Source organism: Oncorhynchus mykiss, chromosome 19, assembly GCF_057628025.1.
Source record: "Oncorhynchus mykiss isolate SJ-2025 chromosome 19, ASM5762802v1, whole genome shotgun sequence".
Lineage (NCBI taxonomy): Eukaryota > Metazoa > Chordata > Actinopteri > Salmoniformes > Salmonidae > Oncorhynchus > Oncorhynchus mykiss.
In genome coordinates this window covers 2,802,159-2,816,720 of record NC_143040.1, presented here as the reverse complement: position 1 = coordinate 2,816,720, position 14,562 = coordinate 2,802,159, and the positions used below count along the sequence as shown (strand labels likewise).

The 14,562-nt window shown below is 42.1% G+C and overlaps 1 protein-coding gene across 3 annotated transcripts in view; it reads left to right on the top strand.

The window, feature by feature from the left end:
• Positions 1–14,562, top strand: part of LOC110513232 (uncharacterized) — a 137,992-nt gene that overhangs the window by 47,872 nt on the left and 75,558 nt on the right. For 2 of the 3 annotated variants that reach the window (XR_016488710.1, XR_016488709.1), the window contains 4 exons: positions 762–1,103; positions 1,202–1,471; positions 2,021–2,104; positions 2,246–2,384. Coding sequence is in view for 1 of the 3 variants with exons in the window: in XM_090209774.1 (XP_090065900.1) it covers positions 762–1,103; positions 1,202–1,471; positions 2,021–2,104; positions 2,246–2,330 (781 nt within the window). In the remaining 2 variants the exon portion in view is untranslated. Of the gene's footprint in view, positions 1–761; positions 1,104–1,201; positions 1,472–2,020; positions 2,105–2,245; positions 2,442–14,562 lie in introns of those variants that run through there. The other variant, XM_090209774.1, reaches the window with a different exon arrangement.

The following is a 14,562-nucleotide window of genomic DNA, read 5'->3' as shown; positions in this document are numbered from 1 at the left end:
TGATCTAGTCACTGGGCCTTCCTGCTTTAATTATTGCGTGTAAGCAGGAATCAGGAGGATAGACTTATGGTCAGATTTGCCAAATGGAGAGCTTTGTATGCGTCTCTGCGTGACGCCAGACGCCACTGTTCTATTCTGCTGGCGTATAACTAATAGCTGTATGTCGTCAGCCACAACTCCCTGAAGCATAAGATATTACAGTTTTGAATGTCCCGTTTAATCTTCATCATCAGAAGGAAGGGTTTATTCGATCACCTAGTAGTGCACTAAATAGGGAATAGGGTGCCAACCCTCGTCAAAAGTAGTGCACTAAATATGGAATAGGAGTCTGAGAACCTCTGGCCCCTTTTTCTCCGACGCCTCTTCACGCAAATCACGGGGATCTGGGCCTGTTCCCGAGAAAGCAGTGTATATTTTGTGTCGGGCTCGTCAGACTCGTTAAAGTAAAAAAATTATTCTGCCAGTCCGTGGTGAGTAATCTGATGTCCAGAAGTTATTTTCGGTCTTCATAAGTCTTAATAAGTTTAAGGTTGGGAAAACGTCTGCCTTCTTCTCCGGCGCCATCTTACCATCAGTGTTTTAATGTGTGATGGTGTTTAAATAATTGTCTCTCTCTCTGTCTCTCTCTCTCTGTCTCGGTCTCTCTCTCTCTCTCCCTGTCTCTCTCTCTCTGTCTCTCTGTCTCTCTCTCTCTGTTTTCAGTCTCTCTCGCTCTCTCTCTCTGTCTCTCTCTTGCTCGCTCTCTGTCTCTCTCTCTGTAGTGTTGACAGGAGGTTACTACTGAGTTTCCTCCAGTGCTGTGCTGCCTCTCAGATCCAGCAGGGGGCACCATCATCACCACCAACAGCAGTATGGCTGCTCAGGTCTCTGCAACACAGGCTGGACTTGTCCTGCTCCTCTTCTGTGGACCTGTCAGCTCAGGACCCAGGGGAGGCTCTGTGTCTGACTACTGACCACTGCAGGGCCATCAACTCTGTTCTGAAGCAGAACCAACACAGCATCCAGCTGGTTCAAAACCAGGTCCAGCTCATCCTAAGAGACTGTGAGGTGGAGGACAGAGCACTGAGGGAGCTGCTTCCCAGCCTGCATATTGTCAAGCTGAGGTTAGACACACAAAGACAAACATTTGACCATCTAGTTTATCAGTAGGAGTTAGACCTACTCTGTGTCATAATGTTGACTCTGCTTCTCGTCCTCTCAGTCCCAGCAAAGCTCTGTTACTTCAGCTGCTGGACCTTGTGTGTGAGGGGATTGAAGAGGGGCTGCTGAGGCACGCAGAGTCCCTGTGCAGAGCCCTGGATGGGGAGCTGGACCTCAGTGAGACCAGGCTGGACCAGAAGGCCTGTGGATCTCTGGCCATGGTTCTGGAACACTCAGAGGGTCTGTCAGAACTGGACCTCAGCCACTGTCAACTCACAGACCACCAGCTACAGCCCCTGATCACACACCTGCATAAAGTACAAGTCCTGGAGTGAGTGGCTTTCACTGTGTGTGTGTGTGTGTGTGTGTGTGTGTGTGTGTGTGTGTGTGTGTGTGTGTGTGTGTGTGTGTGTGTGTGTGTGTGTGTGTGTGTGTGTGTGTGTGACACTAGATGACAAATGTCTGATCACTCGTTCTCTCTGTCTCTGTCTCTCTTGCTCTCTGTCTCTCTCTCGCTCTGTCTCCCTCTCTCTCTCTCTCTCTCTCTGTCTCTCTCTCTCTCTCTCGCTCTCTCTCTTGCTCTCTTTCTCCCTCTCTGTCTCTCTCTCGTTCTCTGTCCCTCTCTCCCTCTGTCTCTGTCTCTCTTTCTCTGCCTCTCTCTCTCTTGCTCTCTGTCTCCCTCTCTGTCTTTCTGTCTCTCTCTCTTGCTCTCTGTCTCCCTCTCTGTCTCTCTCTCGTTCTCTGTCCCTCTCTCCCTCTCTGTCTCTCTATCTCTGTATCTCTCTTTCTCTGTCTCTTTCTCTCTTGCTCTCTGTCTCCCTCTCTATCTCTTTCTCTCTCTCTCTCTCTCTTTGTCTCTCTCTCTGTCTCTGTGTTGTAGCCTGAGCCACAATGACATCACTGATGCTCTGACTGACAGAATACTCCAACTGGTCTCTACCAACACTTCAATACACACCGTACGGTAAGGGTGTGTGTGATGGTGAGCAGAGCATGTGTCTGTGTGAGATCATATGGGTGTGTCTGTTTCTGGGGGCAACTGTTGGAGGATGGAGATGCGTTGTCTAATGATGTAATAATGATTCATAATAATCATGTTCTATAGACTCTTCAACAACAGAATCCAGGACAGAAGACCCTTCCTGACAGACAAGAGGTTTGACATCTGGTGCAACAACATCAGGTCTTAGTTCAGGAAGAGAAGGCTGAATCCAGGACAGAATATCCTTCCTGACAGACAAGAGGTTTGACATCTGGTGACGATAATGTTGTATAATAACAGGATAATGTGGTCAATATAGAAAGCTTTATGCTAATCATACTTGATGTTTTTGTGACATTTATAGTTTAGTTTTGATCAGATTGCTGTGAATGTGTTCTACAATTGTTTGTTGATGACAGCTTTACACACTCTTGGCATTTTCTCAACCAGCTTCACCTGGAATGATTTTCCAACAGTCATGAAGGAGTTTCCACATATTCTGAGCACATGTTGGCTGCTTACACAGCTTGGAGGTGTGTTGGGTCATTGTCCCGTTGAAAAACAAATTATACTTCCACTAAGCACAAACCTGATGGGATGGCGTATAGCTGCAGAATTCTGGGGTAGCCATGCTGGTTAAGTGTGCCTTGAATTCTAAATAAATCACTGACAGTGTCACCAGCAAAGCACCCCCACACCATCACACCTCCTCCTCCATGCTTTACAGTGGGAACCACACAGTGGGAACCACACATGCGGAGATCATCCGTTCACCCACAACGTGTCTCACAAAGACACGGCAGTTGGAAACAAAAAATCTCAAATTTGGGCCCCTCCCTTGTCACAACACAACTAATTGGCTCAAACTTATTAAGAAGGATAAAAATTCCACAAATGAACTTTTAACAAGGCACACCTGTTAATTTAAAGTAATTCCAGGTGACTACCTCATGAAGCTGGTTGAGAGAATGCAAATGGTGTGCAAAGCTGTCATCAAGGCAAAGGGTGGCTACTTTGAATAATCTCAAATATATTTTGTTTAACACTTTTTTGGTTACTACATGATTCCATATGTGTTATTTTATAGTTTTTATGTCTTCACTATTATTTTAAAATGTAGAAAATAGTAAAAATAAAGAAAAACCCTTTGAATGAGTAGGTGTGTCCAAACTTTTGACTGGTACTGTCTGTATATATATAGTGGACTCACCTGGACTCAATCACCTGTTTTATTACCTCCCCTATATCTGTCTGTTCCTCAGTTTTCTTCCCTCTGTCACCGTTGTTGTCGTTTGCGTTTCCCTTCTCCAGACGCTGTTCTTGTTTTGTCTGATGTCCGTATTCTGTTTCTGTCCGTTGGTTATTAAATGTTCACACCCTTACTTGCTTCTCGTCTCCAGCGTCGGTCTTCACAGTACTATCCTAGTTCAAGTCAGAACAAAGCTGCCTGATGAAAGAGGGGTCACATACACATTGAAAACTCCAGCCCAAAGTGGGAGGTTTAGAAAATACTTTCATAAAAGTAGTGGAGCATCTCTTTAAGACCCTTCTACCTCCATTTGTTGTAAATATATACATTTCATCTAATTTTAGCCTCTTCCATTTGCTTTGTGCATATCATCAAATCTAATTGTGTTGGTCACATACACATGTTTAGTAGATGTTATTGGTCACATTTACATGTTTAGTAGATGTTATTGATCACATACACATGTTTAGTAGATGTTATTGGTCACATTTACATGTTTAGTAGATGTTATTGGTCACATGCACATGTTTAGTAGATGTTGTTGGTCACACTCACATGTTTAGTAGATGTTATTGGTCACATACACATGTTTAGTAGATGTTGTTGGTCACATGCACATGTTTAGTAGATGTTGTTGGTCACACTCACATGTTTAGTAGATGTTGTTGGTCACACTCACATGTTTAGTAGATGTTGTTGGTCACATGCACATGTTTAGTAGATGTTATTGGTCACACTCACATGTTTAGTAGATGTTGTTGGTCACATGCACATGTTTAGTAGATGTTGTTGGTCACACTCACATGTTTAGTAGATGTTGTTGGTCACACTCACATGTTTAGTAGATGTTGTTGGTCACATGCACATGTTTAGTAGATGTTATTGGTCACACTCACATGTTTAGTAGATGTTGTTGGTCACATGCACATGTTTAGTAGATGTTATTGGTCACACTCACATGTTTAGTAGATGTTGTTGGTCACATGCACATGTTTAGTAGATGTTATTGGTCACACTCACATGTTTAGTAGATGTTGTTGGTCACATGCACATGTTTAGTAGATGTTATTGGTCACACTCACATGTTTAGTAGATGTTGTTGGTCACATGCACATGTTTAGTAGATGTTATTGGTCACACTCACATGTTTAGTAGATGTTATTGCGTGTGTAGCGAAATGCTTGTGTTTCTAGTTCCAACAGTGCAGTAACATCTAACAATTTTACAACATATAACCAATACATACACATCTAAAGTAAAGGAATGGAATTAAGAATATATAAATGTATGGATGAGATGTCAGAGCGGCATTGACTAAGATACTGTAGAATAGAATACAATGTGAGATGAGTAATGCTAAATATGTAAACATTATTAAAGTGACTATTGTTCCATTATTAAAATGGCCAGTGATTTCAAGACTATGTTTGTATGTTTGCAGCAGCCTCTAAAGTGCTAGTGATGACTGTTTAACAGTCTGATGGCCTTGAGATAGAAGTACCGGACCCTCCGTCTCTGAGCCTCAGTCTCTCGGGTCCCAGCTTTGATGTACCGTTCTATTCATGTGATTATCAGTTGATGATGTATTTCTTTCCTTTTGTTTCCATAACAACCATCAGGTGTTGGAAATGAGTTTAGGCTGGAAACACTATAGTCCATCTGAAGATTGTTTAATGTGTTGATGTGTTGGTACTTGTCTCTATCCAAATAAAACAAAACAAACGCGTTTTAAGACATTCTTTTCTGATATCAAAACAGAAAAACCTCCCAAAAGTTTACTTTTTTTGACCATTTAAATCATTTATGAATATTTCGTTTTTGTGTTTTTAATAAATTAACCATGAGACACATGATTGGTGCTTGTCACAGTGTTTTCTCTAAAGGTTGAAATCATTACTAGTAAATACTAAATAATCACTTTCAAGTTATTGCTGGTATGAACGCGATCCCACCCCAAATGTGTTTCTTTTCATGACGATGTAAAAGTTGTTTGTTGAAGACATCTCCTCCTCTGATAGGCAGATCTCGGGATATCCGGACCCGCCCATTTACCAGGAAGCACCATATTAGGTAAAGGACGTCAACGGAATCAGTTGGCGTTTAATCTTCCAGCATCAAGAGAGAGAACCACTGAGGTGGCGAGTATTCAGACCCCTCTAACGACACATTTTTTTTAAATCGACTAGCGACAAATCTGACAACCTGGGATTTACATGTTCCGGTATCTGTGAAATATTTGATTCAATATTCCACAACACTATCAGCAAGAGATAACCACAGAGGTATACAGGAACTGGTCAGACACTATCCTACAATACAGGATTACTGTTGCAAAGAGAGACCCTGCTAAAATAAGCACAAGAGTTTGACAGACTTCCACATATATATTTTTTACCGAGTTGCTTCGTGTGTTCTCCTGAAACGATGTAGCCACTCAGCTTTTCATGGATTGTGACTCCTCACTTTAGTACCACTGACAACCTGGTTTAGTTTACTACAACTCTCCTGTTCTGGTAACAACCTGGTTCAGTTTACGAAAACTATCCTCTCCCGGTGACAACCTGGTTTAGTTTACTACAACTCTCCTGTTCTGGTAACAACCTGGTTCAGTTTACGAAAACTATCCTCTCCCGGTGACAACCTGGTTTAGTTTACTACAACTATCCTGTTCTAGTAACAACCTGGTTCAGTTTACGACAACTCTCCTGTCCCGGTGACAACCTGGTTTAGTTTACTACAAATGTCCTGGAGACAACCTGGTTTAGTTTACTACAACTCTTCTGGTGACAACCTGGTTTAGTTTACTACAACTGTCCTGGTGACAACCTGGTTTAGTTTACTACAACTGTCCTGGTGACAACCTGGTTTAGTTTACTACAACTGTCCTGGTGACAACCTGGTTTAGTTTACTACAACTGTCCTGGTGACAACCTGGTTTAGTTTACTACAACTCTTCTGGTGACAACCTGGTTTAGTTTACTAAAACTGTCCTGGTGACAACCTGGTTTAGTTTACTACAACTGTCCTGGTGACAACCTGGTTTAGTTTACTACAACTGTCCTGGAGACAACCTGGTTTAGTTTACTACAACTCTTCTGGTGACAACCTGGTTTAGTTTACTACAACTGTCCTGGTGACAACCTGGTTTAGTTTACTACAACTGTCCTGGTGACAACCTGGTTTAGTTTACTACAACTGTCCTGGTGACAACCTGGTTTAGTTTACTACAACTGTCCTGGTGACAACCTGGTTTAGTTTACTACAACTCTCCTGTCCCGGTGACAACCTGGTTTAGTTTATTACAACTGTCCTGGTGACAACCTGGTTTAGTTTATAACTCTCCTGTCCTGGTGACAACCTGGTTTAGTTTATAACTCTCCTCTCCTGGTGACAACCTGGTTTAGTTTACTACAACTCTCCTGTGGGATCTTAGTCCAGCATGTGTTCTCGTCTCTCCCCAATTTCAGGTATGTTAATTAATCTATATTAAATATTATTTTGCCTTACTTAGTGTCTTTGATCAACTGTAGTAATAGTGCAGTAATAATCATGTCGGCTAGATGTTCTTTACCATTGGGCCATCATATTTGCCACCAATGCTCCTTATAGGACACATCATTGCACTCTACACTCCTCTGAAAACTGGTCATCTTTGTATACTCGTCGCAAGACCCACTTGTTGATGCTTATTTATAAAACCCTCTTATGCCTCACTCCCCCTATCTGAGATATCTACTGCAGCCCTCATCCTCCACATACAACACATCTGCCAGTCACATTCTGTTAAAGGTCACCAAAACACACACATCCCTGGGTCGCTCCTCTTTTCAGTTTGCTGCAGCTGGTGACTGGAACGAGCTGCAACAAACACTCAAACTGGGCAGTTTTATCTCAATCTCTTCATTCAAAGACTCAATCATGGACACTCTTACTGACAGTTGTGGCTGCTTTATGTGATGTATTGTTGTTTCTACCTTCTTGACCTTTGTGCTGTTGTCTGGGCCCAATAATGTTTGTACCATGTTTTTGTTCTGCTACCGTATTGTGTTGCTACCATGTTGTTGTTATGTTGTGTTGCTACCATGTTGTTGTTATGTTGTGCTGCTACCATGTTGTTGTTGTGTTGTGTTGCTACCATGTTGTGTTGTTGTTACGTTGTGTTGCTACCATGTTGTTGTTATGTTGTGTTGCCATGCTGTGTTGTCATGTGTTGCTGCCTTGCTATGTTGTTGCATTAGGTCTCTCTGTATGTAGTGTTGTGTCTCTCTTGTGATGTGTGTTTTGTCCCTATATTTCTATTTTATTCTTTTTTTTAAATATATTTTTTTAATCCCAGCCCCCGTCCCCGCAGGAGGCCTTTTGCCTTTTGGTAGGCTGTCAAGAATTTGTTCTTAACTGACTTGCCTAGTTAAATCAATTTAAAAAATGCTTGATAGTGTAGTCTATATAGGACTATAGACTGTATGCAGCTAAAATTGAATATAATTCATCTAAATGGTTCACTGACCCAACGTTTGGGAACATCCAGATAGACCTGCTCTATGTTGATAGAACACACCTCTCTGAACGTTGCCCTGGGGTGTATTCATCAGGAACCAAGCAGAAACACACTGGCCGAAACAGGGAGGCACTAAGCTAAACTTGTCCAGCTGAACTTGTCCAACATTTTCCTAACGTTCTCTAATTAATACACCCTGCAGGTACAGTTTTAGCACACCTGATAAGTTACTACAACAATATTTACTACAACAATATTTAATACAACACTATTTAAAACAACACTATTTACCACAACAATACCACGGTCAGTATCCAAATGTTGTCGAACGTTCCCAATAGAAATATCATTAATAGAGCCGACGTGAATCTTTATTATTTATTAATATCAGAGAGAAGCGTGTCTGTTCTACATAGCGTCTCTATCTGAACATTCCAAAACGTTGCATATTGCTGAACGCACCCCAATGTCTTGATAGACGGAAGTTTAAGTGAAAGTAAAATATACAATGGAGATTTCAGAGACACAAGGAAAGGCTTTTCTAACAATCGATCATAATAACATGTCAAATTAAGGTTTTCTGATACATTTTGGGTTAGACTACACATGGTCTGAAAATTGAGAGCCCTCCAACATTTGGATCAGAATATTATTATTATTTTTTTTACATTTTTTTAATATTTGTTTTTATTATTTATTACAAAAAAACACAAGGCAACACCAAAGCATAGAACATGAAGGACAAACAATAGAGCATCAAGACACTATCAGACATGTATCAGTCTTTCTACAACAGAGCCATCCTTGCGTGTGCATGATAGTGATAAAAAAATGTCATAGTTTCCTTTTCATGATCAACCCGAAGCCTCCATGATCCCCCCACAGAGGCTACCCCGTTTTTAGCCAGCCCGCTAATTTTCAACCGCAGTCCCTGGGCAGGTTATTAAAAACAATTACAATATAGACAATCATTGAACAGTGAGCACACGCAGAGCAACATAGGACAAGCAAGACATAGCATACAGACAGAGCAACATAGAACAAAATCAGTAAGACAAAATTCATAAAAGCAACAAAGTGTTTCCACACCTCACAAGCTACAGACAACAGACAACCCGGAAAGCGGCGGCAATACACAGCTAGGGATTATGTTCACAAATCTGATTGACCTTTAGCCATGTCTTCATGCATTGTGTGAAAGTGTGATATGTGGTGCAGTTGTGTGTGTCTGATGGCAGTGTATTCCAGACATGGGAAGCTCTCACAGAGAATGCAGATTTACTAAAGGTGCTTTTCCTTAGGGGAACTATACAGTCACCTCTCATGGCAGACCTTGTGGATCTGCTGCCATATGTTTGGGTTTTCTACAGTAGTGAGTCACTATGTAACCTGGACCATTACAGTAGTGAGTCACTGAGTCACTATGTAACCTGGACCATTACAGTAGTGAGTCACTATGTAACCTGGACCATTACAGTAGTGAGTCACTATGTAACCTGGACCATTACAGTAGTGAGTCACTATGTAACCTGGACCATTACAGTAGTGAGTCACTATGTAACCTGGACCATTACAGTAGTGAGTCACTGAGTCACTTTGTAACCTGGACCATTACAGTAGTGAGTCACTATGTAACCTGGACCATTACAGTAGTGAGTCACTGAGTCACTTTGTAACCTGGACCATTACAGTAGTGAGTCACTGAGTCACTTTGTAACCTGGACCATTACAGTAGTGAGTTACTGAGTCACTTTGTAACCTGGACCATTACAGTAGTGAGTCACTGAGTCACTTTGTAACCTGGACCATTACAGTAGTGAGTCACTGAGTCACTTTGTAACCTGGACCATTACAGTAGTGAGTCACTGAGTCACTATGTAACCTGGACCATTACAGTAGTGAGTCACTGAGTCACTTTGTAACCTGGACCATTACAGTAGTGAGTCACTGAGTCACTTTGTAACCTGGACCATTACAGTAGTGAGTCACTGAGTCACTTTGTAACCTGGACCATTACAGTAGTGAGTCACTGAGTCACTTTGTAACCTGGACCATTACAGTAGTGAGTCACTGAGTCACTATGTAACCTGGACCATTACAGTAGTGAGTCACTGAGTCACTTTGTAACCTGGACCATTACAGTAGTGAGTCACTGAGTCACTTTCTAACCTGGACCATTACAGTAGTGAGTCACTGAGTCACTATGTAACCTGGACCATTACAGTAGTGAGTCACTGAGTCACTTTGTAACCTGGACCATTACAGTAGTGAGTCACTGAGTCACTATGTAACCTGGACCATTACTGTAGTGAGTCACTGAGTCACTTTGTAACCTGGACCATTACAGTAGTGAGTCACTGAGTCACTTTGTAACCTGGACCATTACAGTAGTGAGTCACTGAGTCACTTTGTAACCTGGACCATTACAGTAGTGAGTCACTGAGTCACTATGTAACCTGGAACATTACAGTAGTGAGTCACTGAGTCACTATGTAACCTGGACCATTACAGTAGTGAGTCACTGAGTCACTTTGTAACCTGGACCATTACAGTAGTGAGTCACTGAGTCACTATGTAACCTGGACCATTACAGTAGTGAGTCACTGAGTCACTTTGTAACCTGGACCATTACAGTAGTGAGTCACTGAGTCACTTTGTAACCTGGACCATTACAGTAGTGAGTCACTGAGTCACTTTGTAACCTGGACCATTACAGTAGTGAGTCACTGAGTCACTATGTAACCTGGAACATTACAGTAGTGAGTCACTGAGTCACTATGTAACCTGGACCATTACAGTAGTGAGTCACTGAGTCACTATGTAACCTGGAACATTACAGTAGTGAGTCACTGAGTCACTATGTAACCTGGACCATTACAGTAGTGAGTCACTGAGTCACTTTGTAACCTGGACCATTACAGTAGTGAGTCACTGAGTCACTATGTAACCTGGAACATTACAGTAGTGAGTCACTGAGTCACTATGTAACCTGGACCATTACAGTAGTGAGTCACTGAGTCACTTTGTAACCTGGACCATTACAGTAGTGAGTCACTGAGTCACTTTGTAACCTGGACCATTACAGTAGTGAGTCACTGAGTCACTTTGTAACCTGGACCATTACAGTAGTGAGTCACTGAGTCACTTTGTAACCTGGACCATTACAGTAGTGAGTCACTGAGTCACTATGTAACCTGGAACATTACAGTAGTGAGTCACTGAGTCACTATGTAACCTGGACCATTACAGTAGTGAGTCACTGAGTCACTTTGTAACCTGGACCATTACAGTAGTGAGTCACTGAGTCACTATGTAACCTGGACCATTACAGTAGTGAGTCACTGAGTCACTTTGTAACCTGGACCATTACAGTAGTGAGTCACTGAGTCACTTTGTAACCTGGACCATTACAGTAGTGAGTCACTGAGTCACTTTGTAACCTGGACCATTACAGTAGTGAGTCACTGAGTCACTATGTAACCTGGAACATTACAGTAGTGAGTCACTGAGTCACTATGTAACCTGGACCATTACAGTAGTGAGTCACTGAGTCACTTTTTAACCTGGACCATTACAGTAGTGAGTCACTGAGTCACTATGTAACCTGGAACATTACAGTAGTGAGTCACTGAGTCACTATGTAACCTGGACCATTACAGTAGTGAGTCACTGAGTCACTTTGTAACCTGGACCATTACAGTAGTGAGTCACTGAGTCACTTTGTAACCTGGACCATTACAGTAGTGAGTCACTGAGTCACTTTGTAACCTGGACCATTACAGTAGTGAGTCACTGAGTCACTATGTAACCTGGACCATTACAGTAGTGAGTCACTATGTAACCTGGACCATTACAGTAGTGAGTCACTATGTAACCTGGACCATTACAGTAGTGAGTCACTATGTAACCTGGACCATTACAGTAGTGAGTCACTATGTAACCTGGACCATTACAGTAGTGAGTCACTATGTAACCTGGACCATTACAGTAGTGAGTCACTATGTAACCTGGACCATTACAGTACTGAGTCACTTTGTAACCTGGACCATTACAGTAGTGAGTCACTATGTAACCTGGACCATTACAGTAGTGAGTCACTATGTAACCTGGACCATTACAGTAGTGAGTCACTATGTAACCTGGACCATTACAGTAGTGAGTCACTATGTAACCTGGACCATTACAGTAGTGAGTCACTATGTAACCTGGACCATTACAGTAGTGAGTCACTATGTAACCTGGACCATTACAGTAGTGAGTCACTATGTAACCTGGACCATTACAGTAGTGAGTCACTATGTAACCTGGACCATTACAGTAGTGAGTCACTATGTAACCTGGACCATTACAGTAGTGAGTCACTATGTAACCTGGACCATTACAGTAGTGAGTCACTATGTAACCTGGACCATTACAGTAGTGAGTCACTGAGTCACTTTGTAACCTGGACCATTACAGTAGTGAGTCACTATGTAACCTGGACCATTACAGTAGTGAGTCACTATGTAACCTGGACCATTACAGTAGTGAGTCACTATGTAACCTGGACCATTACAGTAGTGAGTCACTGAGTCACTATGTAACCTGGACCATTACAGTAGTGAGTCACTATGTAACCTGGACCATTACAGTAGTGAGTCACTATGTAACCTGGACCATTACAGTAGTGAGTCACTATGTAACCTGGACCATTACAGTAGTGAGTCACTTTGTAACCTGGACCATTACAGTAGTGAGTCACTATGTAACCTGGACCATTACAGTAGTGAGTCACTATGTAACCTGGACCATTACAGTAGTGAGTCACTATGTAACCTGGACCATTACAGTAGTGAGTCACTTTGTAACCTGGACCATTACAGTAGTGAGTCACTATGTAACCTGGACCATTACAGTAGTGAGTCACTATGTAACCTGGACCATTACAGTAGTGAGTCACTGAGTCACTTTGTAACCTGGACCATTACAGTAGTGAGTCACTATGTAACCTGGAACATTACAGTAGTGAGTCACTATGTAACCTGGACCATTACAGTAGTGAGTCACTATGTAACCTGGACCATTACAGTAGTGAGTCACTATGTAACCTGGACCATTACAGTAGTGAGTCACTATGTAACCTGGACCATTACAGTAGTGAGTCACTTTGTAACCTGGACCATTACAGTAGTGAGTCACTATGTAACCTGGACCATTACAGTAGTGAGTCACTATGTAACCTGGACCATTACAGTAGTGAGTCACTATGTAACCTGAACCATTACAGTAGTGAGTCACTATGTAACCTGGACCATTACAGTAGTGAGTCACTTTGTAACCTGGACCATTACAGTAGTGAGTCACTATGTAACCTGGACCATTACAGTAGTGAGTCACTATGTAACCTGGACCATTACAGTAGTGAGTCACTGAGTCACTTTGTAACCTGGACCATTACAGTAGTGAGTCACTATGTAACCTGGACCATTACAGTAGTGAGTCACTATGTAACCTGGACCATTACAGTAGTGAGTCACTATGTAACCTGGACCATTACAGTAGTGAGTCACTATGTAACCTGGACCATTACAGTAGTGAGTCACTATGTAACCTGGACCATTACAGTAGTGAGTCACTTTGTAACCTGGACCATTACAGTAGTGAGTCACTATGTAACCTGGACCATTACAGTAGTGAGTCACTTTGTAACCTGGACCATTACAGTAGTGAGTCACTATGTAACCTGGACCATTACAGTAGTGAGTCACTTTGTAACCTGGACCATTACAGTAGTGAGTCACTTTGTAACCTGGACCATTACAGTAGTGAGTCACTATGTAACCTGGACCATTACAGTAGTGAGTCACTTTGTAACCTGGATCATTACAGTAGTGAGTCACTATGTAACCTGGACCATTACAGTAGTGAGTCACTATGTAGCCTGGACCATTACAGTAGTGAGTCACTGAGTCACTATGTAACCTGGACCATTACAGTAGTGAGTCACTATGTAACCTGGACCATTACAGTAGTGAGTCACTATGTAACCTGGACCATTACAGTAGTGAGTCACTATGTAACCTGGACCATTACAGTAGTGAGTCACTGAGTCACTATGTAACCTGGACCATTACAGTAGTGAGTCACTATGTAACCTGGACCATTACAGTAGTGAGTCACTATGTAACCTGGACCATTACAGTAGTGAGTCACTATGTAACCTGGACCATTACAGTAGTGAGTCACTATGTAACCTGGACCATTACAGTAGTGAGTCACTATGTAACCTGGACCATTACAGTAGTGAGTCACTATGTAACCTGGACCATTACAGTAGTGAGTCACTGAGTCACTATGTAACCTGGACCATTACAGTAGTGAGTCACTATGTAACCTGGACCATTACAGTAGTGAGTCACTATGTAACCTGGACCATTACAGTAGTGAGTCACTATGTAACCTGGACCATTACAGTAGTGAGTCACTATGTAACCTGGACCATTACAGTAGTGAGTCACTATGTAACCTGGACCATTACAGTAGTGAGTCACTATGTAACCTGGACCATTACAGTAGTGAGTCACTATGTAACCTGGACCATTACAGTAGTGAGTCACTATGTAACCTGGACCATTACAGTAGTGAGTCACTATGTAACCTGGACCATTACAGTAGTGAGTCACTATGTAACCTGGACCATTACAGTAGTGAGTC